The sequence below is a fragment of the Bos taurus genome, chromosome 29, assembly GCF_002263795.3.
Source record: "Bos taurus isolate L1 Dominette 01449 registration number 42190680 breed Hereford chromosome 29, ARS-UCD2.0, whole genome shotgun sequence".
Lineage (NCBI taxonomy): Eukaryota > Metazoa > Chordata > Mammalia > Artiodactyla > Bovidae > Bos > Bos taurus.
In genome coordinates, this window is record NC_037356.1 from 2,013,582 (window position 1) to 2,041,235 (window position 27,654).

The window sequence follows — 27,654 nt, forward strand, 5'->3', positions numbered from 1 at the left end:
CATCTCTGACCTTGGGAAATCAGAATTTAAAGCGAGGCCCGTCCTCCAGGGTACCGTTGTACTCCCACACATTTCCTCCTGCTTTTCGTCACTTAGCAGTACCCACTACTCGATGCGGCTGCCAGCCTGACTGTTTAACCTCCTCACTGCCACCACGTGTCTAAGCCATCAGCAGTGGCGTGCTGGAGCTGGCTCATCTAAGGTTGGGGGTACTGACTTTAAGTGTTCAAGAAGTTGGCAGACAGTTATTAAATCACTGGTAGCCTGATGCCAGCCAGGCTGGGAAGAGTTACACCACAGAAATCAGCAAACACTCAGATCACAAGTTTTATTTTTAGAGAACTGGTTTACCAGCACAACTGGGGATAGGGATACAAGGACAGAAAAACACCACCTACGAGCACAGAGATCACTACAAATCCTGCACAAGGAGAAGCCCTGTTCTGCACCTGAGAAAATTAGATGTCTATTTTGAAGGTGATGACGATGATGGTAGCTAACACTTAGTTACATTTATTATGGACCAAGGACAGTTGCTTTCGAACTGTGGTGCTGGAGAAGACTCTTGAGACTCCTTGGACAGTAAGGAGATCAAACCAGTTAATCCTAAAGGAAATCAAGCCTGAATGTCCACTGGAAGGACTGGTGCTGAAGTTGAAGCTCCGATACTTTGGCCACCTGATGTGAAGAGCCAACTCATTGGGAAAGATCCTGATGCTGGGAAAGATTGAAGGCAGGAGGAGAAGAGGGGGGCAGAGGATGAGATGGCTGGATGGCATCAGAAGCTCAATGGACATGAGTTTAAGCAAACCCTGGGAGACAGTGAAGGACAGGGAAGCCTGGCGTGCTGCAGTCCATGGGGTTGCAAAGAGTCAGACATGACTGAGCGACTGAACAGCAACAAAGGACACTTCTAAGCACTTTACTTGTATTAACTCATTTAGGTCTCAAAACAAGCCTACAATAAAGGGACTATTATTATTATTCCAATTTTATAGATGGGGTACAGAGAAATAGATTATGTAGTCATGAAACTAGAGTGGACTTGAACCCCAGCAGTCTGGCTCCACAGTCCTGAGTTGTTAAGTTTTCTCCTGAATTGCATGTTTAACAGTCACACTTCATTGCACTCTCTATCTGAATTTCTCTGTTTATTAAAGACAGAAGCAAACTCTCCAGGATCTGCTCTCTTGATCTCAAATCCATGGGACAAGAGAAGCAGAGCCCTTTGCAAGACATCTTGCTTTTGTGAGTGTTAGTCACTCAGTCATGCCAGACTCTTTGCGACCCTGTGGACTGTAGCCCACCAGTCTCCAGCAAGAATACTGGAGTGGGTAGTCAGTCCCTTCTCCAGGGGATCTGACTGACCCAGGGATGGAACCTGGGTCTCCTGCCTTGCAGGCAGATTCTTTACCATCTGAGCCACCAGGGAAGATTTCAGAACTTTAAATTTAGAGAGATTTTTACATTAACATGCTGAAAGGGAAAAGCAATTGGATTTTAAAAAGTAGTCAGGTTTTTTTTTTTATGAAAGAAAAGTTATATTTGCTATTAAGCCTTTGCGAAAGTGGCTTGTTAATAAAATTAACTCATTCTAACAAAGTATTATTTACGATCTCATTATCATGGCCTGAGCCCCATTATTATTAATAATACTTTTTATAATATCAGCAAGTTTGCCATAATGATATTAAGTGATGTAATGTTTTAGTGGCTTAAAATCACTTTGTCATTCTATGAAGGTTCACAATAATTCCATGAAAGAAAATAAGAGGCTCCATTAACACCCTAACTCCCTGGGAGTGTTGGAGAGATGAGTGGCTTGTTCAAGTATGTACAGCTAGTAAGTGATGAATTTGAACTTGAATCCAGACTTTCAGATTCTCAAATATTTCTGAAAGACTGTATTGGCATTGGAACTTGTCACTAAGCTAGAACTTGCCACTTACTAGGCTCCCCACAACTCCCCAGGGAGCCAACGAGATGCAGGGAGATGGACAGCATCAGGCACCCTTCAGGGAGCCAAATAATCATAATAAAGATAACAACATATTAAAGCTTCTGCTTTTCCAAAGCATTACCATATATAAAATACAAATAGAGGGAAAGAATTCAAAAGATGGCCAGGCATTATTTGATCACAAATAATATTTTAACACTTTTGTGTACATGAAAGAAAAAATTCAGAGGATAATCTCAAAGTTTTATTCAAAAGAGTGGATTCTTTTTTCTTGGGTTGGAAAATATCAAATAGGGAAACTATTAGCAAGAACATCAGCTTCTTACATGCTAGGAAAAATGCTAGGAGCTTTCCATGCATTATCTCACTTAATAATTGATAAGAACCCTATGCTGAAAGTACCATTATTTTAAAAAATGGGAACTGAATCTTACATAGGATTATTTGCCCAAAGTTACATAGTCAACAAGTGGGAGATGCCACTTTATACCACTTTCCAGATTTAAAAAAGATAATTGAGTCTGTTGCTGTTTTGTAAGTAAACTCATTGTATCATTTCTTTTTTAGATTCCACATATAAAAGAATGAGCTTCTGGTTGTAAGGGGGAGGGATGGGAGGAAGGGATGGGTAGGGAGTTTAGGAGGGGCATGTACTCTGCTGTATTTAAAATAGATAAACAACAAGGGGCTCCCCAGGTGGTGCTAGTGGTACAGAACCCACCTCCCAATGCAGGAGACTTAAGAAATGTGGGTCCGATCCCTGGATCAGGAGGATCCCCTGGAGAAGGAAACAGCAACCCACTCCAGTATTCTTGCCTGGGAAATCCCATGGACAGAGGAGCCTCCCAGGTGATGGTCCATGGGGTTGCAAAGAGTTGAACACGACTGAGCAACTAAATAACAAGAACCAACAAAGACCTACTACTGTATAGCACATGGAACTCTGCTCAATGTTATGTGGCAGCCTGAATGGTAGGGGAGGCTGGGGGAGAATGGATACATGTATATGTATGGCTGAGTCCCTCTGCTGTTCACCTGAAGCTATCGCATTGTTTGTTAATTGGCTACACCTGAGTACAAAATAAAAAGTTAAAAAAAATAAGATAATTGTTCTGTTAGCACTGAGATACACATGTGAAAACACACACACACACACACAATTTTCACCTTGTAAATCTTTATGAAACGAGAAGTGTATTTTAAAGCCTTGCCTCAAAGCTATGCTCGTGCTTGCGATACTAGTTACAGCTGATGCAGATGATTTTGAAATCTGCACCCAGAAGAACTTAAAATGCCCTCTCCTTTCCTTGCTCAAAGAAGAACATGGCAAAACCTATTACATGCAATAAATGGAAATGGTTTCAGCAATTATAGGGTGAATTTGGACCATGTAGGCAAATTATCAAGATCATTTCTATCTTACTCCTTTGACTTAGTAGTTGTTTTCTGATCTGATTCATCCAAGTGATGACTTCCACCTTCTGCCCCACTCGCTTGGTGGAGGTGAACATTATCCTGATTCGGTTTTGGCTCCTTGATAAGGAAACATCTGCCTTTTGCACAAAGAGGGAAATAATGGCAAATGTGCAACTAGCACTTGGGATCTGAAGTCAGCATCAACCACTATGCTTGCTCAGTTATGGACTGCATTTAGACACTCCAGGAACTTTATGATTTGGGGAGAGGGCGGTGATGTGGTGGGTACACATCTAAGTTCTGGCTGTTTCCCATCAGCTGAGCTGCCTGACCTCTAGGAACCTCCGTTTTTATCTGATAATTAAGCATCACTCATACCCACTCAGAGGATAATGAGGTTTCTGGATTCATCAACCACAATGAAGCCCACAAACATTAGGTGCTTTATTGTTGTAATTACTGTAATTAGAATGGATTCAGAAATCAGCTTCGTTTCTCTTGCTCATAATCAAACAATGGAAAGCCATGAGTTTTTTTTTTTTTAACTCTGACTTGTAGGCAGTATCTAGAGAAGGGAATGGCTACCCACTCCAGTATTCTTGCCTGGAGAATCCCGTGGACACAGGAGCCTGGCGGGCTACAGTCCATGGGGTTACAAAGAGTCAGAAATGACTGAAGTGACTTAACATGCATGTGGGCTATTTATGGGGAAATATTGAAACTTATGTCCATGTGAGTCTCAGTGAGCTTGAGAAAACTGCTGACCAAATTATTATGTGGGGTGCCACCCAAAAGTGGAGTGAGCTTAGCTGTGGCTTATAGCCTCTGTCACTACTTCACCCCCTCAACCTGAAGTCACTCAGACTTTCCTCTTTCCCCAAGCAGGGCCCATGCAATACCTTCAGACCTCATGAGATGAAAACTTTTGAAAGGGAGCTCTCTAACTTTCCCAAGGAAAGCTGGGTCACAATTCCCACACTATACATTGGGCTGAGCCTCTAATACTTTCCTTGAGGATCCAGAAACACTTACTGTGTTAACAACATTAAGCACACTGTAACATTTCACTTTCTAGCATGTTCTTTTGTGTCTGCACAAATTTGAGTGCTTTAGGGTTTTGAGTTTTTCTATTAGGATCAATAAAATATTATTAATGCTATTACTATGAGGTTTTTCTAAAGTAATCCCCAGAAAGTTAATTCAGTATTTAGAAGAAAGACACCCAGGGGGAAAAAAAAAAAACAAAAAACTTTTCCCCCTCATAAGCTTCAAATTTTAGTCAAATTTGTCCACAGTATATTATCTTGGAGCCTGGCTTTTTTGTCCCCCAGTGCTAAGTGGGCCAGTGGACGGAGCACACCCAGGAAACCTGTCCAATTCTTTTAAGCCCGCCATGAAGGGAGGGAGGCCGCATAAGTGGATCCGTTGGTCACAGAGACATCAACAGGATCCTAGAACTTAACACAGGGCTTTGCACAAGTCAGGCAATTGATTAGAGTTTGATAGACTGAATTAATCTAGACATTTACAAGTTAGGGGCTCAAAACATCACACAAAGTAGCACAGGTCACCCTGTAACTGAAGATGCTTCTGTGCCCAGCTATTTACAACATCTGGGAACTTGCTGCCTTGTGCACGTTGCTTAGAGGGGGAAGGTACACACTATTACTTTTACCTTTGAAAGGGAGCTCAGGGTGACCCCAAACTTCTGAGGAACAAAGTTCAATCTTTACATTAAAGCAGTTATTACAAAATGCAGGCTATGCACCTGACATTCAATTTCTGAATGTCCTATGTCTCCTGGAATTCACTGATTCACATTCTGGCAAATAAGGAATTTATTGGGATTCTCAAATGTCAGTGGTTCTCAAGTTCAGAACTGCATAGACTTTGGAGGCTTGTTATAAACAGAGATGCCTGAATTCTACTCTTGCAGATTCTGAGATTCTGATTTGTAGGTTTGGATCTTTTTCTTTCTCCAAACTTTTCACTGATAATTTTTTTTTTTTTTTTTGGTGGTAAGTTCAGGAATTTGCAAAATACAACTCAGTGACCTAGCAGAAAGTTCCTCTGACGTGGAAAAAGAATGACCGGGGCAAGTCAACAGATTTTCCTTTCTCCTTAACAAGCAAGAGAGTCTTCTAGAACAAGATCTCATTTTAATCAGGTTCTCAGGTGGTGCAGAGGCACTGTGGAGTTTGAGAAATACTATATTCAACACGCAAAAGCAGAATAGAACTTGTTTCTTTTTTGGGGGGGTGGTTCAGGGCAATTCGGAGACAGAGAGATAAAGCAGCATGTCACTGAGGGATCTTGTTAAAAACACAGATTCTGATTTATTCTCAGATGCTGCATTTTTAACATTTCCAGTGATGCTGCTGCTACTGTTGCTTGGAACACATTTTGAGTAACAAAGGTTAAGAGTGTAGGCTGGGGGCAGGGGGCAGGAGTTCCACAAACAGGCATCAAGTCCTGGCTTCCCGACCTTACTAGCGGTGTGCCAGTGGGCTGGTTACTTTTTCATCAGAAAAATGGGAGTTGAGGGGAGCAAAGAATACCACTGATCCAGGTACAGGTGTGAGAGCTGGACCATAAAGAAGGCTGAGCACAGAAGAATTGATGCTTTCAAGCTGTGGTGCTGGAGAAGACTTTTGAGTGTCCCCTGGACAGCAAGGAGATAAAATCAGCCCATCCTAAAGGAAATCAACCCTGGATATTCATTGGAAGGACTGATGTTGAAGCTGAAGCTCCAATACTTTGGCCACCTGATGCAAAGAGCTGACTCATTGGGAAAGACCCTGATGCTGGGAAAGATTGAAGGCGGGAGGAGAAGGGGACAACAGAGGATGAGATGGTTGGATGGCATCACCTACTTAATGGGCATGAGTTTGAGCAAACTCTGGGAGACAGTGAAGGACAGGGAAGCCTGGCGTGCTGCAGTCTATGGCGTCGCAAAGAGTCAGACACACTTAGCGACTGAACAACAACAAGGGTATTTGGGTGAGAACTGTATCTCAGTGCAGAAGCACTTACAAGTGCTTACCACAGTGTCAAGGACATAGTAACAAACAGACATATTAACAAATAGGACTCTATCACTGAAAGTTATAAACTTCTCATTTTAAGATTGAGCTGTAATAACCTAGAGGGGTGGGAAAAGGTGGAAACTGGGAGAGAGATTCAAGAATGAGGGGACATATGTACACCTATGGTTAATTCATGTTGATGTATGACAGAAATCAAACCAATATTGTAAAGCAATCATCAATCAATTAAAAAGATAAATATTAAAAAAAAAAGAGTTAAGTTTTCAGTCTTATGAAAGCAGCCTCAATGAGTGTTTCTGCCTGGCAGTCTCAGTTGCCACACTGCTTTGCCAAATTATAGTTTATCTGCACTGTGTTTTCTGGTCACGGGCTTCAGCTGAGCAGGACGAGACTCTGAGGACTGAGACCCACATATTCAGACCATGGGTGCTCCCTGGGCTGCTGCCGACCCACTGGGTCTGGAAGCACAGGGGTCACAGTGGGACTAGGCTAGTTCTTTTCCACGGTGGTTGCTATTTCCAGCTCATGTTTATGAAATACATATAATTTTAAGGCTTTGCCAAGAGAGAGCCTTCCCTCTGTGGTTGATTTTCAGAGTCATAATTACCCTCTTATTACAAGTCAGTGTTCTGGGCCCTGACTCCCCTGGGTTCTTGTGGCCGGCTCGTGGGACAGACAGAGGTATAACACTGGTCAAATCTGCTGACCACGCTGTTCCGAGCTAGCAGACTCGGCAGCCTTGTCAAGGGTTTGAGTGGGCTTGGAAGTGGTTCGAGCAGAATCCTGCTTCTCTGAAAGAAATATGCTTCATGCTCTGGGTTGCCCACTTTTAAAACTCTGAATGATCTGAACAAGAGTCTGGTGCTAAGATTGTCATGATTTGAGAGCAGAGGTTTATCAGGACAGCCAATGACCAATATCCTCCAGCATCCTCTAAGGCCCAAGAGAATGATTGTAGAAACATATGTGTCATGGAAGTTTAGAGTGACACATAACTCAGGGCTGCAACAACAGCAAGATGCTCAGATAACTGTGTTATCAACATTCTCATGTGCAAGGAGTCATTTAAGCACCTTGCTCTACTTTCTCCAGCTCAAATTTCCTCTTTGACTGCTCCTTGCATTCTAGCCTTTGATCTGGGGAAGTAAGACTCTTTCCCTGTGATTAGATACCCTGGTAGCCAGAGGGAATTCTTCCAGGCATGAATATTCTTTCATTAATGACAGTCTCTTTGTTCTTTTTATTTTTTCTCTTTTTCTTTCTTGTTCTTTTTAAATCATCACTCACAACTGAGATGATTTCTCCCTTATTTTAAATAACCTTATAATTAGCTAAACAGTTCACAGATATGAGTTAAAGGCCAAACTGTTGCTTCTGCCTTTTCTTGCTCCCCCTACACCTCCCTACTATTTAGCACCAATTTAGGAGGGATTGGGGGCAGGAGGAGAAGGGGACGACAGAGGATGAGATGGCTGGATCATCCATGATGGCATGATGGCATCACTGACTCGATGGAAGTGAGTCTGAGTGAACTCCGGGAGTTGGTGATGGACAGGGAGGCCTGGTGTGCTGTGATTCATGGGGTCACAAAGAGTCGGACATGACTGAGCCACTGAACTGAACTGAACTGAACTGAGGGCATGCATGCATGCTAAGTCGCTTCAGTCATGTCCGACTCTGTGCAACCCTCTGGACAGCAACCCACCAGGCTCCTCTATCCACGGGATTCTCTAGGCAAGAATACTGGAGTGGGTTGCCATCTACTTCTCCTCAATTTAGGGCAGCAGTCCTCAAACCTTTTTGGCACTCAGGGACAGGTTTGGTGGAAGACAAGTTTTACATGGACCAGGGGTGGTTTGTAGATGATTCAGGCACATTACATTAATTGTGCCCTTTATTTCTATTACTATTACATCAGCTCCAGCTCAGATCATCAGGCATTAGATCTTGGAGGTTGGGTGCCCCTCATTAAGGGAATTTGCAGATGGGATATGGGGACCCAGCAAAAAGCCCTCTCATGTGAACAGAGAGTGGGGCAAGAAAATGGATTCTCTCTCCTCTTTTCTAGAAGCTAAGACCCCAATCCTGATAGCTAGGCAGCAAATAGGTACCTCCTCAGAAGAGGGCTCTGCAGTCCCCATGGAAGCAAGTCCTCTTGGATTTCTTGGTGAGTTGCCAGGAGTGTGCTGGCCCGGGCTCAGCACTGCTGTGCACAGTACTGCCCTTTCTGGATCATGCCCGGTGGGGTGGGTCCTGAGATAAGGACCAGGGGGTTCTCTCAACTAACTCTCTCATAAGAGGTAGTAGGTTTGGGAGAAGGGAGATGGAGATGAGGAAAGATACTTTGTTTTAGGAAAATATGAGCTCCCAGGAGAAAGCAAAGATTTGAGCTGATAAAAGAAAGACTTTATTCCCTTGGAAGAAAGAATACCTGCCACAGAATCCCAATCCCAAGTCCAAGTATAGGGGGAAGCTGGGGAGCAAGGGACAATGAGGTGTTTGACAGTGGATGCAACCTATGGGCAAAGCTGGGTCTCTGGGGAAGGGAAAGCATGGCACGTTCTTTAGACCATGTGAAAAAGTATCAATATATGGCAGGTGGGTCCTCAGTCCTAAACTTTGGTTACGCCAAATGAGCTTTAAAAAACAAAGGACAACTGCTATTTCTGATGGGGGTCATAGATATTTAATGAACATACCTGCACTGAAGACTTAGTTCAGGGATTTTTATGGTAATTAGAGAAGGATGAGCCCTGAAGAATTGATGCTTTTGAATTGTGGTGCTGGAGAAGAGTCTTGAAAGTCTCTTGGACTGCAAGGAGATCCAAGCAGTCAATCTAAAGGAAATCAGTCCTGAATATTCATTGGAAGGACTGATGCTGAAGCTGAAGCTCCAATACTTTGGGCACCTGATGTGAAAAACTGACTCATTTGAAAAGACCCTGATGCTGGGAAAGATTGAAGGTGGGAGGACAAGGGGGTGACAGAGGATGAGATGGTTGGATGGCATCACCAACTCAATGGACGTGAGTTTGAGCAAACTTTGGGAGATAGTGAAGGACAGGGAAGCCTGGTATGCTGCAGTCCATGGACTGGCAAAGAGTCAGACATGACTTAGCAACTGAACAACAACAAAATTAAAATATACACTGAAGAAAAAAACAAGCTCCCTTAGTCTTTTTCCTTAACACAGTGATTATTATTATTTTCATGCTAACCCATTGTGGAAACCCATAGCTTTGCCAGCAAAACAACATCCTGCCACTGTTAAAAGTATGTTACAATTTGTGGCTGTGGACCCAGTATTTGACATGGAGTGGTGTTCTATTTCAACCCAATTTAATTATATGCTCCCTTTATATATCGTGGATAGCTCACACTAGCAGAATTGTTTTGGCTGGTGAAAAACTGGCCATGACTTGTCATAATAGGCTGCTTTATAGAACCACTGAAGTATAGTTACTGCCCATCATTTGAGAATTATGGCACCATAACAACCCTTTATTTACATATACTGCTGAGACAGTAAAAAAAGCAAATAGATTTCTTAAATCGAGACAGCAGAAATCTCCCCCCAGGGCAAGTGGCCCTCGTTGCGGCAGTAACATATGCAAGCCTAAATAACTTCGGTGTCCATGTTTCAGTAGCGCATCATTTCACGGGCAGTTCGCAACATTCTAATAATAAAATGGAGTCTAAATTTGGAGTTGGGCTTCACCAACAGTAGATGGTAATGTACACAGCGAAATCTCTATGTGATTTGTGAGGAAGGTTTAAATTTGCTAATCACACTCCCACTGAGAGATTCCACAGAGGGCCTCAAGTGGAATCAGATGGCAAAGCCTTCAGCCAGGAGAGCCTGACCTAGTTTATGTTAACTCAGATCCTGCATCTGAGTAAAGTCAGGGATTCTTCCATCTTCAGACTCCTTGACTGAAAGAGTCTTAGCTTTCCCCTCATACAACAGAAACCCTCTATAAATCCACACCATCCCTGCCTCTCCCCCTCTTTTTTTGCCTACTCCATTCTGTCCTCTTCATGATCTCTGGGGAAAATTGTACTGCGGTAAAGCATCATTGCTCTCATCGACTGTCTTGATGGTTCATGTAAATTGCCTTCTCATTGTTCTTTTGGAGTTGCACTAAGCTTATTTGTAATACACACATTTTAAAAGCTTCCTCCAAAACATCTCCGCTACACTTCTGTTTCTAGGGTGGCGTATTCACCCTCAGGTGCTCATTAGCTTCTAGTAAAGTCCCATGTCTGCCTGTGAAAGGGTAGTGCGTGGTCATTACAACTCAGATTGTTACCAGTCTTTCTGCAGTTACATGCAAGTGGTCCAAAGCGGGCAGATACTTCAAAGGGCATCCTGTTCCTCTGGGCGGCTGAGACCTGGGAAGGTGTGGAGAGGGTGGGGAGAGGACACCAGACAGCACCTTGAAGGCCCCTGCAGCTGGCCTTCTGGGCCCTTGGGATTCTGCAAAGCGACTGGCTCCTGTAATTGCCAGCTTTCATCAGGGGGTTAAGAGGCTGAGCCAGCACGGAATCCACCTCTCTGGGAGAGCACTCGGGTTGGTGATGCTTGAGAGAGCAGTCCGGCAGGTCTGCCTCCCCCTACCATCCCACCCCCTATCCCTCCCATCCCCCTTCCCCCCATTGGCGGGAGCCCAGGGCGCTCACCTCCGGAGGCCAGGCCTGCACAGCTGCCTCCGTGCTGGCAGGGCCCGCGCTCGCAGGCGTCGGGGTAGAGCACGCAGCCCAGCTTCAGCTCGGTCAGGCCCACCACCTCGGCGAAGCTGCTGCGCTTGTTCTGCAGCGGCAGCTCGTTGTTATTCAGCACCACGGAATCCAGGCAGCCCTGGAAGCCGCTCAGCACCTGCGTGACCCGCGCATCGGTCAGGCTGCGGATGCTGTCCGCCTGCACCAGGGCCCCGAAGTAGATGGCGCTGTCGGTGCCCAACGTCTGGAAGTAGAGGGGCGCCCGGCGGCGCTCCACGTAGCTGTCGTCCAGGGCCAGGCTGGTGAAGTTGCGGTTGAGCTCCAGGAAGACCGAGTGCCAGCTCCCGTCGTTGACTGCACGGCCCGAGATGCCCAGGATGCCGGGGCCGCTGCCGCAGTCCAGCTGAAACCACAGCCGGCCATCCACGATCTGTGCGGAACCAACACCGGGGCGCTTTTCAACGTGCATATGGCCATGCACTCCTGGGCACCCTGTTCCCAACCCCCATTCCCAACTGGGCTTTTGATCCACTCACAAATCTGCTATGGTTTGGTTTTTAATAATCACGCTTTCTCCTCATTATATGCCATGCAGATGCATACCTGAGATTTCACAAATTGTCTTGTAATTAGCAATAGGAGTGCAGGCTCAGAAATCCACACTAATATTTCAGAATATTCCTATTGTGTCCATTTCATCCTTTAAAAATTCACCGCAGTTTTCTCTTTAGGGGGTTCGTTTATTCTGTGTGCCCTTCCAAACTATGACCAGCACAGAGTGAGTTTCTGTGAACTCATTAATATTCATTTACAAATATTTATTGAACATCTACTGTGTGTCAAGCAGAGTGGCAGTGCCTGTGAGGACCACTGAGCAGAGTTGTCACCTCTGTCCTCCCGGGGCATCTGTTTGAGTGGGGACACGGCCATGAGTCAAATAAGCCCAGAAACACATGTATACGCCCCAAGAAAGTCTGTGTGACTGTGCTGTAGGGGGTGAAGGAGGCCACGTAGATGTCTTACTTTCCAGCTTCATGCATGTGTAAGGTTTAAAAACTCTCTTATTAAATGCTAGCCATCTCCTTACAACAGTTCTTCAGGGTTGCTATTCATCATTTAGGTTACGATTATCTTATAAAGTTCTCAGGGCTTGGCCAGTTGCTAGGAACATATGTATATTCACTGCTACATTAAAAAGGGATAACCAACAAGGACCTACTGTACAGCACAGGGAACTCTGCTCAATGTTTTGTGGCAGCCTGGATGGGAAGGGGGTTTGGGGGAGACTGTATGGCTGAGTCTCTTCGCTGTTCACCTGAAACTATAACAACACTGTTAATCAGCTGTGTCTCAATACAAAATAAAAAATTTAAGAAGAAAAGAATGGATGTGTATTTCATGACCTCAGGAGCTCCAGAAGGATCTGGCTCACTGTACACACCTTGCAGATACTCCCAGCCCCTGGTCTGGGGTCAGCTACAGAGAACCGCCTGCTGTTTCTGTTGCCCTGGTGAGGGAAGGCACCCAGGGCTCCCCCGCCCCAAGCAGGCTAACTCCAAAAGGATAGCAAACTCAGGGACACGTGCTACCGGAGGATGCCAGCGGGCTGAATGCTGCTGGGCCGGTCCTGGTCCTCCAGGGAGAGCCAGGATCAGCTGCTGCGGAGGAGACAGGCTGGCCTTTCCTCTGTCGCCCACCCTCATGTGCATTTCTCAGAGATGCGAGATAGTGTGAGGATCCAGGGAATGAAGGCCAGAGCACTGTCTTGTCAACAAGTCAGTGTTGGGCCAAGAAGGGATTCATGGCCAGAAAGCATGAAACAGAAGCTACGGTTCTGTCCTTTGTGAACCAGCAGAAGAAGCCTGTGGAGGCCAGCCTCTGAGTCACGCCAGGGCAGCCAGCCTTCACCTAGGATCTGCCGACATGCGCAGTCTTGTGCCAGGACTTGGGGAGAGAGCAGGAGCTTATAGAGAGATAAAGGGAAATGGACAGAGGGGAAGGCACAGGGGTGCTCAGGGCACTGGTGCCAGGGAGGTAACAGTGTCACAGAAATAACCTGAATCCATCTTTCCAAGATGCATTTGGCTCCTGACAGACCTGTTAGGGACGGGTACAACAGCACTCACCCTCACAAATGGGATACTTTTCTATGTCTCAGCATTTTTTGCAGACAAGTAATTCCTAGGGACTCTCACTTCTGCCACTGAGACTCTATGAACTCATTGGCATCCTTTCTTCCTACATATAAAGTTTATGCCATGTAATATGTGTATATGAAAGGCAGGAGGCTCTGTGAAGCAGGCAGAGCCTTGGGAATTTAGGAATGAGAAATCAAATTCCAGCTTTGTCATGTATCACACAGGTTCCCTAGGGGGTTTGAAAAGTGAAAGTGTTAGTTTTTCAGTCGTGTCTGACTCTTTGCAACTCCATGCACTGTATCCTGCCAGGCTCCTCTGTCCATGGGATTCTCCAGGCCAGAATACTGGAGTGGGTTGCCATTCCCCTTACCAGGGATCTTCCCAACCCAGGGATTAAACCCAGGTCTCCCATATTGTAGGCATATTCTTTACTGTCTGAACTACCAGGGAAGCTCTGGGTTTAAGACCCCTTATAGCAATGGCACCCCACTCCAGTACTCTCGCTTGGAGAATCCCATGGATGGAGGAGCCTGGTGGGCTGCAGTCCATGGGGTTACGAAGAGTCGGACACGACTGAGCGACTTCACTTTCACTTTTCACTTTCTTGCATTGGAGAAGGAAATGGCAACCCACTCCAGTGTTCTTGCCTGGAGAATCCCAGGGACAGGGGAGCCTGGTGGGCTGCTGTCTATGGGGTCGCACAGAGTCGGACACGACTGAAGTGACTTAGCAGCATAGAGAAAGCAGAGAGAACTGCTGTGGCTTATTTTACAAGGAGAATGAGTCCATTACAGAATTGTCAGCCACCTTGTACAAGGTACATACATCCTGTGCTCAGTAATACAAATGTATGCAGGCAGAAAGACTGGAGACAAATTTTTATTTTCAGAGATCATTCATGTGTAATCTATGCTGTTGTTTTTGTCATTTTTTTGGTCGTTGTTCAACAAAATGTACTGAATGAATATTGTAAATCATGCCAGAATACTTGCTCAGTGACACCTCCTGGATAATATCCATATTTTTATTTCAATGTCAGTAATAGAACGATCAAATGTGACTTTGGGGACTACCTGCCTCTGGCACAGTCCATCTGTTGTAGTGTTCAGTGGCTGTAGAGTCTATAGGGGTCCCCAGTCTATCAAGGAAAATCTTGGGGTGAGGGTGCAATTCATCTAAGGCTTTGTAAAAGGGTGTATTTAATTAATATATTACTTGGTACATTCCCCTCCCTAACCCTAACCCCCATCTCTTGGGATAATAAGTTATAAATTCATCCAGGAGAACTTATGTGGCTCTGATGTAGTCACATACATAGATGTTCTATCACTAAGGAAGACAAAATTATCCCTTGGTAATACAGTGTATGGTTAAGCTTACTGTTTTCTTTTTCCTATTGAAAAAAAATAAGAGCAACAACATAGCTGAGTGAATACAAAGCCGGACACCTACATGACCCCCAGCTTTTGGAAACAAAAGTGACTTATACCTTCTAAATTCTAGGAGTTTGGAATTTTAAGCCTTGTCTAGATATTCTTGCCTGGAGAATCCCAGGGATGGGGGAGCCTGGTGGGCTGCCATCTATGGGGTCGCACAGAGTTGGACACGACTGAAGCAACTTAGCAGCAGCAGCAGCAGCAGATGACAAAGTAGAATACTGATACCAAAAGCTACCTTGTAAAAAGTCAATATCTGGCTATTTTACAAGTATATTATGCCAAGAGGAGGAGAGAATGCTTTCATAGCTGAGTCCTCTCACCTTGGAAAATTACACTCTGATCAAATTTAGTTTTTCTGTCTTCAGAATGGGGTCTATCCAGTTTTAAAGAATCTCTCTTTTAAGAGGACAAAGCTTCTTCAAAACAGAGGGCAAGTTAGTTTAACAGAAACTGAAGTGTACGAGAAACTGTAAGAAGAGTCTACAGCAAGGATCTGAAATGGTGTGTGTTTGTCGGGGTGGAGAAGTGGAGACAGGCAGGCAATGCGTTCAATTAAAGCATAATGTCACAAAAGGTGCAGGTATTCAGGGTTGTCTGAAATCAACAATGTGGTTTAACCTGGATCTTCAGTGGCTTGGGGTTAGGGAGACAAATTATCAGAGCTATAAGTCACCTTGTAAGAAAGCAGGATTTTGAGTAAGAAAGTATGAATTACAGTGCAAAGTCTGACTGCTGTCTGAAGCAGTCAGTGTGCGGCTCTGGAAGTGCACATCATCATGAACTTGTAAGAAGGTTACAGATACTCTTTGAAAGGGAATGTTTCGAAACCTATTTTTAAGACGGCCATTAGTAGCTATCTGGCATACAGTAGGATGGACACAATAAAGGTAAGGTCCTAGTAGAGGCAGAAGAAGAAGGAGGCATGGAGAAGGCCATGGCAACCCACTCCAGTGTTCTTGCCTGGAGAATCTCAGGGACAGGGGAGCCTGGTGGGCTGCTGTCTATGGGGTTGCACAGAGTCAGACACGACTGAAGCGACTTAGCAGTAGCAGAGGCAGATGGGATTAAGAAGAGGTGGCAAGAATACACAGAACTGCACAAAAAGGTCTTAATGACATGGATAACCACGATGCTGTGATCACTCACCTGGAGCCAGACATCGTGGATGCGAAGTCAAGTGGGCCTTAGGAAGCATCACTATGAACAAAGCCAGTGGAGATAATGGAATTCCAGCTAAGCTATTTCCAATCCTGAAAGATGATGCTGTTAAGTGCTGCACTCAATATGCCAGCAAATTTGGGAAACTCAGCAGTGCCCAGAGGACTGGAAAATGTCAGTTTTCATTCCAATCCCAAAGAAGGGCAGTTCCAAAGAATGTTCAAAGTACTGAACAATTGCATTCATTTCACATGTTAGTTGGTTATGCTCAAGCTACGTGAACTTAGAATTTCCAGATGTACAAGCTGGGTTTAGAAAAGGGAGAGGAACCAAAGATCAAACTGTCAACATTTGTTGGATCACAAAGAAAGCAAGGGAATTCCAGAAGAACATCTGCTTCATTGACTATGCAAAAGCCTTTGACTATGTGGATCACAACAAACTGTGGGAAATTCTTAAAGAGAAGGAAATATCAGACCAACTTACTTGTCTCCTGAGAAGCTTGTATACAGGTCAAGAAGCAATTGTTAGAACCTTATGTGGAATAACAGACTGGTTCAAAATTGTCACCCTGTTATACGCAGAGTACATTATGCGAAATGCCAGGTTGGGTGAAGCACCAGCTGGAATCAAGGTTGCTGGGAGAAATATCAACAACCTCAGATATGCAGATGATACTAATTTAGTGGCAGAAAGTGAAGAGGAACTAAAGAGCCTCTTGATGAGGGTGAAAGAGGAGAGTGAAAAAGTTGGTTTAAAACTCAACATTCAAAAAACTAAGATCATGGCACCTGGGCCCATCACTTCATGGCAAATAGAAGTGGAAAATGTGGAAACAGTGACAGATTTTATTTTCTTGGGCTCCAAGTCTCCAAAATCACTGTGAACAGTGACTGCAGCCATGAGCTTAGAAGACGCTTGCTCCCTGGAAGAAAAGCTATAAAAACCTAGACAGAGTATTATAAAGCAGAGACATCACTTTGCTGACAAACATCCGTATAGTCAAAGCTATCATTTTTCCAGTAGTCATGTATGGATGTGAGAGTTGGACCATAAAGAAGGTTGAGTGCTGAAGAATCGATGCTTTCAAATTGTTTTGCCTGAGAAGATTCTTGAAAGTCCCTTGGACTGCAAGGAGATTACACCAGTCAACCCCAAAGGATATCAACCCTGAATATTCATTGGAAGGACTGATGCTGAAGCTGAAGCTCTAATCTTTGGCCACTTGATGCAAATAGCCGACTCACTGGGAAAGACCTTGGTGCTGGAAAAGACTGAAGACAAAAGAAGAGGGTGACAGAGGATGGGATGGTTTGATGGCATCACTGACTCAATGGACATGAACTTGAGCAAACACCAGGAGATAGTGAAGGACAGGGAAGCCTGGTGTGCTGCAGTCCATGGAGTTGCAAAAAATTGGACATCCCTTAGTGACTGAAAAACAACAACATACAGTGATGCTCAAAAAATATAGTTTTAGTGAATACACGATGAATAAATCTCAGTCCTCTGAATCTCTTCTTTTGATAAACAGTGTAGTACCCCTGATCTGCTGCCACTGCCAGAGGCCAGGTCCACTATTGATTAGTTAAGGCAAGTCACTGAAGCTCTCTGAACCTCAGTTTTCTTAGAGGTGAAAAAGTAGGCACTTACACGTGTGCATAAGAGAGTGAGAATAAAAATACATGGAAGCTGCTGTAAAGCACAGGGAGCTTAGTCTGGTGCTCTGTAATGACCTAGAGGGATGGCGGATGGGAGGGAGGTTCAAGAGTGAGGATACAGGTATACACACACTATTCACGTTGTACAGCAGAACACACACAACATTGTAAAGCAGTTATCTGGGCTTCTCTGGTGGCTCAGATGGTAAAGAACCTTCCCACAGTGCAGGGGATTCAGGTTTGATCCCTGGGTAGGGAAGATCCCCTGGAGAAGGAAATGGGAACCCACTCCAGTATTCTTGCCTGGAGAATTCCATGGACAGGGGAGCCTGGCGGGCTACAGTCCACGGGGCCACAGAGTTGGACACCATGGAAGAGACTTAGCACATACACTAATGAGCAAGTACCTTCTTGTACTTTTGCTATAATATTGGACCTGAAAGACTAACATAGGGAAAAATATTACTTGTGTCTTGGGAATCTCTCCTAGTGATCCAACATGTTTCTTTTATAGGTTTGAGGAGAGCCACGGAACCTATCCCACCATTTTCATCATGACTTTAGCTGCCAGGAAATTCAGAGCTATGGTCTGTGTTCAATCAATCCCTGGTCTAGATTTTTCAATGGTCTGTTCATCCCTATTTTACTAGTTGAGTGTTAGCCTTTTGTTTTTTATCTTTTTAAAAGTTCAAGTATAATTAACTTATTATATTAGTTTCAGGTGTGCCACATGGTGAATCAATATTCTTATACATTACAAAATGATCATCAGTGTTGAGTCTGGCTACTATCTGTCGCCGTACAAAGTTATTACAATATTATTGACCACATTCCATATGCCGTATATTACATCCTCATGGCTTATTTATAACCAGAAATCTGTCCCTCCTGATCCCCTTCCTCTAATTCACCTATCCCTGTTTTCATCTTAATGGTGCTTTGATTTTATCCCTTCTGAGTTTTTACAGTGAGCCTGGAATCTCTTTTGGAAGTGACAAAGTATTAATCGTAAACAGAAGGATGAGCACCTCCTTGTCCATGAGCACGTTCATTTCCTGAGGTCTCCATGCAATTCTTCAACTGTCTTCGAGGGGTACCCTCTACCTTGCAGGTCATCTTAAGTACTTTTTAGAGAACGTGCTTTGGCTGGGAAAATATAAACAACCAAGAGGTGCAATTTAAACAAAGCACTGCAGTGTAGTCATTGTACCAAAGTACAAGGCACACTGAACCCAGAGCCAATGAAATTAAATCTTGCATGAGGCTGAAAATGTTAAGCAAACAGATTCAAATCCCCTCAGTGGATATTCCTGGCGACTGCAGGGGAGTATCCGCAGTAGTTTAGTACAGCTGTGTCCTGCTTTGGGCAAAGCCAACATATGAAAAGCAAACTTACCCAACAGACAGATTGGGGCAGGGGTGACTATTCACATCACAAAGGGATTAATGGAAGGGTTCCTTCAAATAGCAAGCATCCCTGGTTTATTAGAATTCCATTTATAGAGATTCAATTTACACAACTCTCAGAAACACACTTGTTTCATGAAATACAATATACCTTAGGAGCTAGAGCCATGTAAAAGGTTGAATTATTCTTCTTTCCCATCCCTAGGGTTCTGCACATTTTAGACGTTTGCCAGTGAAGTGTCAAATGACACGTTCCATTTTAGGATCAAGCCATTCATATCCCATATTTTTGTTCTCTCTCAAATTTAACACTATTTAAAAGAATTGCTAATAGAAAGTATTTGCTTCCTAAGGGTGTTCAGCAGCTGACAGTCCTGTTAAAGATGGAAGGAGAGAGGGGAAGGTCAGTGACACCTGGGCAGGACCCCTGGAGCTGTGACCTCTACGTGAGCCTTCCAGTAATCATACAACCCTGCTTCTCAGGGATGTTTAGGATGGAGCGGACATATGTATACCTACAGCCGACTCATATCGATGTATGGTGGAAACCATCGCAATATTGTAAAGTAACTATCCTCCCCTTAAAATGAATAAATAAATTTAAAAAATAAAATTAAAAAAAAAAGTGAGCTAAGGATGCTAGGAAGTTTGCTTCAGTAGCCAGGAGTTTAAAAAGACAGCACTTAGGTTTTTGAATTTATCATCTTCCATCATGAAGATCTAATCTGAATTCACTGTTTTCTAAAACTGTGCATCCTGAGTGTTTCTCTCTTTTTAAATAAAAAAAAAAAGCTGTCCAAAACTTTTCTAAGTGGTATACTTTCTTATTTTTTATTTTTATTTTTTGGCCCTGTGGCATGCAGGATCTTCATTGCCAACCAAGGACTGAACCCTAACACTACACGGTAAGTGTGGGAGCCTGACCAATGGGCCACCAGGGAAGTCCCTTGTTTTCTTTTGAAAACACTGTTTTCCTAACAGGACTGAACTTATTCTCTGATTTGAGTGAGTCAGGGTAGTGGGAGATTCCTCACGAAAGTGGCCAACTTTAAACTCCAGCTCACGGCTCACTCCCTCTGCACAGAGCCTGGAGTTCCAGAAGCAGGTGTATGAAGTCTATGTGGCGGGAGGGGCCGTCGCATCTCCTCCTGTTCTACATGCTTTCCTCCCTCCAGGATTAAAGCCTGAGTCATCTAATCAACGTGGGTGGGGCCTAACAAACAGCCAAAGCACAAGAGCTAACACGGCCCACCACCATCCCCGTTAAGCCAAGTGACAGAGCAGCAGGAAGGAGAAAACCACCCGCCATTTCCCCGTGGATGAGAGGGTCCTCTTGGACAGACGCCACCCACCTCTGAGTGCATGTCCAAAGGAAAACAGTGTTCCATTAAACATGGCTCCTTCCTAGGCCCCCTTCCTCTCCCATCCGGAAGGCTTAGTCTTGTCTATAGAAGCCCATGTGGTTTTGGATGGAATGAGTTATAGTAACAACACTGAAAGCTGGGGGACAGTGTGGGGATCGAAAGCGTAATGTGAGCGAGACTGGAGGCGGGGCCAGGCTTGGCACGCTGTAGCCGTACAACCTTGTAAGTAATCTAACCTCTCTGATCCTCTCATGTCTGACTCTTTGCAACCCCATGGACTGTAGCCCACCAAGCTCCTCTGTCCAGGGATTTCCCAGGCAAGAATACTGGAGTGGGTTGCCAGGCCCTCCTCCAGGGGATCTTCCCAACCCAAAGACTGAACTTGGGTCTCTTGTGTCTGCATATGGGATCCCAGATAGCACTAGTAGGCTGCCTGCCAATGCAGGAGACACAAGAGACTTGGGTTCAATCCCTGGGTCAGGACGATCCCCTGTAAGTGGCAACCCACTCCAGTGTTCTTGCCTGGAGACTCCCATGGACAGAGGAGCCTGGTGGGCTATACAGTCTATGGGGTTGCAAAGAATTGTACATGACTGAGTATATATATGTAAATAAATCACATTTATTATATTAACTTCATAACACAAACCAAATGAGGCATGTAAAGCTGTTAGTATTATTGCTGCTGTTGTTTTTATGAAGGCATCAGAGGTTCTGATGTGAATACAAATGCCAGACTTGCTCTAAAGGAAATCTAGTGCCTTTGGAGAGTTTCTGAGGCTGGGAATGATTTAAAAATTAGGTTACTTGGGCCAGAAGAGGGCATATGGAATCTTCTATACCCCAGATCTCCCGTATCTTTCCAGGGCAAGAATAGAAGTGACCTTCAGGGGTCACTGGGTATAGACCCATGTGATATAAGAGGATACAGTCAGCCTTTTGAGAAGACCACCCCTGCCGTGGAATTGATTAGGAAACACTCTAATGAACTGTTGAGTGATTACAGCTCAAAGGAGGCCGGCCCTTGAACCCACTCTAGAGAGAGGTACCCCAGTCTCCAAAGAGGCAATTCTGAAGCTGAATGTACAAAAGGAAATGGGGTATTGGCACACTTCCCAGTTTTGCTGCTGCTCCCCTGGCCCTAAACTCAGCTTCTGGTTTCTGAACTTAAAAGACAAAACGATTTCAGACTCCAAACCAAGAGCCAAAATACTAACATGAGAACTGACTGCGGGAAAAGATAACCCATTTTAATTACCTTCAGTATGATGCAGGGGTTTGCTCTGGTGTACATTATAATCCCATTGCTTTGCAGGGTCCGCAGACGCAGGGCCAGTTTAAAGTCTTCTTCTTTGCTATTTTCAGAAAGCCGGTATTTGATGTAACTGTTTCCGGCAAAGCTGAGAGAAGTGTGTCCTGAAAAGACCATGATGAGGAGACATAGATACTTTGAACATCCAGACACCAGAAGGGACCCATGGAATCACAGAACAACTACCAATCAAGTTGATTGAGGTTGGCAAAAGCATAGAGGACAAACGATTTTGGATTAAAAATTGGTTCTCCATTTTGGGTCACATTCCAATTTCAAAGTAAAAACAAAATATATTTAACTAGTCAGATGCCCCAAATCTGAGTTCTGTCATGTCAAGGGCGACTTGGTATGTTCTCTAACCTGAATTTTCCTAGAGTCACCAAACTCCCAATTCCTGCTTTCTAAAATTAGCATTTAAAAAAAAAATTCCTTCATGCCCACCCACACCACTTAGACACTTGAAAACTTTCACTTCCATGAAACAAGGGAAAGATAAACCATTTTCAAAGAATATCTACATTCCCCAAGTATCCTGATGCTGAACAGCGAACTTAGGTCATTTGCACAAATGTTGAAAAAGGCAATGATACAAAGGAAGTTCAAGTTTTGTGCAGTCACAGCTCTACCTTTGACCATGAATTTCAGGCTCTCCTGTCTAGAATGTTTAGTAGCTACCCATATCGCCCAATTCTGAGTTCGTTCTCTCTCTTTTTTTTCTTTACTGCCTTCCACTTTATGTATTAAGAAGCAAAGTAATGGCTGAAAAGCTGTCTAACTGGGGTGAAAGTGTGGAAATACACCAAAATGGATGATAATTGTGGACAATGAAGAATTTTCCATATAGAAAGGAGAAGGGAGATAGGCAAAAAGGGGTATGTGAAGTTAGGAAAAGTACCCTACTGTCACCCTGCAGACCCACCTGTGGTGCACACAGCAGGCATGTTGCGGGTGGGGCAGCATAAGTGTCTTAGAGCCTTAGAAGACTTCAAAAGCAAGTATGTGGACTCAGGGACAGCTCTGTTCTTGAAGTCAACTCTGAAAGAGCTTTGGCTTCCATTTTTAAGAATAGTGCTTGTCTTTGCAAAGCCTGAGTTTTTAGAACCCAGTGCTTCGCAAGTGCCTTGCACACACTAGATATAATAATTTTTTATTCCCACTGTAATTGCTATTATGATCATCACTCAATAAATATTTATTGGATTCTAAAACTGGTATCAGCGTGCTTATATCTGCAATACATCCTCTACTAAAAAGGGTTCTATTGGTAACAAAAGTGAACATTACTCTCTTTAGAGGAAAGAGGTGGTAGAACATATATGAATCAAGAGAAGTATTGAAATTGAGTGATGATCAGAAATGGAGGATCATCTGGATTGGAATAACACAAATACTGATTTTTTTTTTTCTTTAAGACACAGAGGTGATCACCTCGCCTTTCAGGAACATGCAGTTAGTTGTACATTTGCAGTGGGGAGTCTTACCTGATCTAGGCTGGGCTTACCCTACCAAGGTCAACTGAACTGGCTCAGCTTCACTTTCTGTTGAGAGGTATAGGCTCAGAACATGAAATGCCATGCAACAGATACTCCAACTCCTCTGCCTAACCAACAGCCTTTTATTTATTTTCTAGAATTTCACAGTCGTAGCACCCACATGACACAAGTGAAACGCAGGCTATGGTCTCCCACTATATAAGGAACCCACAGGCATTGCATGTTTCCTGAGCACAGGCTGCAGCTGCAACAAATTCCAAGTATTTGAGGGGGATGCTAGCTGGGGTTCACTCTGAAGGAAAATGTTACATGCAGACAGAATGTCTTCTGGAAGGGCTAGGGAAGCATAATTTACTCAAGGGCAAGGGCTTGCAGAATATGAATTTAGATCCTCATCATCCCACCACACTGCACCTGAGCACTCTCCGAGCTTTCCTGGTGGACACTGGCAGAGGAACGGTCTCCTGCTGGCTTCGTAACCAACACACTGCATGTCCCCCGGACACGGCTTCTCCACGCAAGGATCGTTGGCCCCTGGACACAGTCCTCCTGTGACAGAGGGGAACACACATGATCAGTAAAAGGCAATCACTCTACACTCTGTAAAGTCCAGGAAGCACAGGATGGTTTGAGAGCTGGGCTCGACAGGCTCTGAGCTGAGAGACAAAGTGCTGCCCAGAAGCAGGAAGGCCTGAGTGGGCTTCACCTGGTGTGGGTGCCCATCGGGGGTCTCTGCATCTCCCAAAGCTCACTGCCAGACTGAGGTAGGATGAGGGCAAAGAGTCAGTGGAGCTCCTCTTTTTAGGCTAAATCAAAATATCAGATATACTAAGGTTGTGAAGTTACTGCTTGTAACTTCAGCTGAAGAAAGATCACATGACATAGGCTGTGATAGTCTTTATTGGCTGGGACTCCTGCACGTTCTTGTTGTTTAGTTGCTAAGTTGGGTCTGATGCTTTTGCCACCCCATGGACTGTAGCCCACCAGGCTCCTCTGTCCGTGGGATTTTTCAGGCAAGGATACTGGAGTGCGTTGCCATTTCCCACTCCAGGGGACCTTCCAGACCCTTGGATTGAACCCACACCTCTTGTGTGGGCAGATGAATTCTCTACCACTGAGCCACTAGGGAAGTCCTGGGGCTTGTGCATATTGGGGGCCACTTGAATGCATCACTTGTGTTTAGATTTCTTCTACAACTCCAGGAGATGTTAGCTGTTGCTTTCAGAGGGAGGAAAAAATGACTTTTATTAAGAAAAGTGACTCATTCTAAATCGTGCAAGCACAACTCCCATTGTTTCCGAATCCCTTCTGCTCCCTGCTATTGTATTGATTGGTTGTACATGTGCCCCATTGGCTATCAAACATGGTAGAATTATCTTTGGCAAAGGAAGGCTTCCTTTTCACCTGTTCGATGTTCATAGCACAGTGAGATGAAAGGTTAATTCTTCAGAAAGGAAATTCTGGAAAGCAGATTAGCTGATTAAAGTAGAATTCAGGACCCAAGGAGATTTTCAGAACTGTGTGGATGGCAAACCACGGGGTCCCTGAAGGAAATGCACTTCCCAAAGGTCTTGGGTATTTCAAATGTAATTAGGTGAGAGTTTAAATGGTAAAATACTATAGAAAAGAAGACACAAATTGAAAGCCACCTACAGCTGAGTTAGGCAGTGGCCTAAAGAAGCCCCTCTTCTCTGTGGACCAAGAACACACTGGACCTTAGCAGCATCTTTCCTCAGCAAGATCTGGTCCATTATCATCTTCCTTTCTAGCCCAACTCTTTCTTCCTCATTAAGCATACTGTTCCATTGTACAGTCATTTCTTTGTCCAGGAGAAAGTGGACACTTAATGTCAATAACAGATAAACATTTTAGGAACTTTAATCCTGGAGGGGAGTGATGTAAGAAGAGCACCAGCAGACTCAGAATTCATAAATCCTGTTTTCCACCAGTTGAGAGCTCAGCCATAAAAGATACTCCTGGCAAGGATCCAGCTTACAAAGTCTTAGAAGATGAAGGGATTTTTAACTGAAAATTTGAAGTGATCTTCACAAATGGTTCTGAAAGACCTAAGTGCCCTGAAATATATCTTCCTCTGTTCGTTCCAGAAAAATCTTTATTCCTGCTGTGTTTTTATCAATATTTATGGAATTTAAGACAGGTGTTCAACCACCTTATGATCTGTTTCAAGGCGCTTTTGATAAGCAGTTTTGGAATTTTTGATGCATTCATCCAACAAGAAAAAAGTTTTCAAGCCACTGAGGTGATAGGCCTGGGCATATAAAGATGAAAACAAAAATTATCCCATCTCTTCCTCCCCCTAGGAAACAATGCACAAACACATGATTAGAATACACTAAGGTAACTGATTTGCTAGGGATTTGTGAGTACAAGGGAAGCCCTAGAGAAGGAACAACTGTGCTTCCTGGGAGACTGTCATAAGTCTTTGCAAAGGAAGAAAGCATTTTAAACTCAGGTTTGAAGGATAAGATCTTTTGAGTAGTAAGGGCCTGTGCTTTTTGGGAATGAATCAACCATGCGTGCATGTGTGCTAACTCGCTTTAGATGTGTCCAACTTTCTGTGACCCTACGGACTATAACGCACCAGGCTCCTCTCTCCATGGAGTTCTCCAGGGAAGAATACTGGAGTGGGCTGCCATGCCCTCCTCCAGCGGATCTTCCCCACCAAGGGATTGAACCCATGTCTCTTATGTCTCCTGCATCGGCAAGTGGGATTTTTACTACTAGTGCCACCCGGGAAGCCCTTAATCAACCGTAGTTAGTGGTTTAACTGCAAGCATGTTTACTCATGGTACGTTCACAACTCTCGCTGCCCACTCTGTGCTGTCTCCCTGAATGGCTTCACTTCCATTTCTGAGGCCTGCACACCTCTAGGTAGCTCCCCTTGTTGGCTAGTTAGCATTCACTCAAAAGTGCCAACTGAGCCCAGGGCCGATGTCAGCAACGTGGAGGTGGTAATGAGCATCACTGAATCACAGAGTGCATTCCACCAAATAGACCTAACTCTGAAGTCATTGGACAGTAACTTCCAATTAGACATAGAAACGATAATTTATGTATTTAAGAAATCTATTCCTCTCTGTTCCATGGATGTGTCTTTTTCTACGTCCTATTTTAGCCAGCCAAAAGATGTCCTTTCTATAGAAGTCTGTGTTTGAGACATAGCGACATATACTACATTCATAGTCTTTTCTACACTAATGCAATAGCTTCACTGCTTAGAAAACTTGCATTATCAAAAATGCAGTTTAAAAACCTCTGTTTCAAAGGGGGAAAAGAGGACTAGATAATTTCCAGACCCATGATAGCAAAGCTATTTTCTTCTTCCAGGAGTTATGGTAACATTAAAAAAAAAAAAAAAGCTGTAAGGGCTTATAATAAAGGCTGCTGCTGCTAAGTCACTTCAGTCGTATCCGACTCTGTGCGACCCCATGGACTGCAGCCTACCAGGCTCCTCCGTCCCTGGGATTCTCCAGGCAAGAACACTGGAGTGGGTTGCCATTTCCTTCTCCAGTGCATGAGAGTGAAAAGTGAAAATGAAGTCGCTCAGTCATGTCCAACTCTTAGCAACCCCATGGACTGCAGCCTACCAGGCTCCTCCATCCATGGGAGTTCCCAGGCAAGAGTACTGGAGTGGGGTGCCATTGCCTTCTCCAATATTAAAGGCTAGACACTATATTTCAGAATAAACACAGTATTTGAATACTTCTACCTTTTATTCACATATTTTGACCTTTCCTTTTGTCACAAGTCCTGCCCTGCTAATTAGCATTGGGCTTCTCACTTTATCAACCATATCACTTATATTGGGTTACAGCAGAGTCACTTAGACCAGCAACTGGAGTTCAAATTCACAGTTCTTTTCTTCTTCTTTCCTTATATTATAACCATGTGTGTGCTCAGTTGCTCAGTAGGATTGGACTCTTTGTGACTTTATGGACTATAATAGCCCACCAGTCTCCTCTGTGCATGGGATTTCCCAGGCAAGAATACTGGAATGGGTAGCCATTTCCTTCTCCAGGGGATCTTCCCAATCCAGGGATCAAACCCGTGTCTCCTGCTTCTTCTGCACTGGTAGGCAGATTCTTTACCACTGCATCACCTGGGAAGCCCATGTCATAACAATAGAACCTAGATAATTAAATTCATCAAACTAATGAATTATGTTAGATCCAGTCCCCCTTATAAATACTCCAGCTGGTGGACAGATAGAAGCTATATCAATACATTATAATAAGTGCATTCTAAGATTAATATAAATGTAAATATTAGACATATAATGATACATATTTCTATTCATTCCAGCAGCCATTGACTTTGATAGGTTAGTGTTCCTTCTTTTTCTTTTTAATACGTTTCTTAAGGCAGAAGGGACAGTTCTGGCAAGGGGTCAGTTTCTTGATGCTTTAAAAATCCCAGGGGGCCTCCTCCCTGCCTCCCAGCCCGGGACAGAAAGAGCCATAAACCTTTGCTCCCCAGCTGCTGCTGTCAGTTCGCTCTGCTCGCATCTGCTCTCTTG

General features: G+C 44.1%; 1 protein-coding gene across 2 annotated transcripts in view; it reads right to left on the reverse strand.

Moving 5' to 3' along the window:
• Positions 1–27,654, reverse strand: part of FAT3 (FAT atypical cadherin 3) — a 645,819-nt gene that overhangs the window by 21,925 nt on the left and 596,240 nt on the right. For both annotated transcript variants that reach the window (XM_024987225.2, NM_001206882.2), the window contains exons 19-21: positions 23,532–23,666; positions 21,568–21,725; positions 11,104–11,572 (exon numbers count right to left, since the gene is read on the reverse strand). In XM_024987225.2, coding sequence (XP_024842993.1) covers positions 11,104–11,572; positions 21,568–21,725; positions 23,532–23,666 — 762 coding nt within the window. The remainder of the gene's footprint in view (positions 1–11,103; positions 11,573–21,567; positions 21,726–23,531; positions 23,667–27,654) is intronic.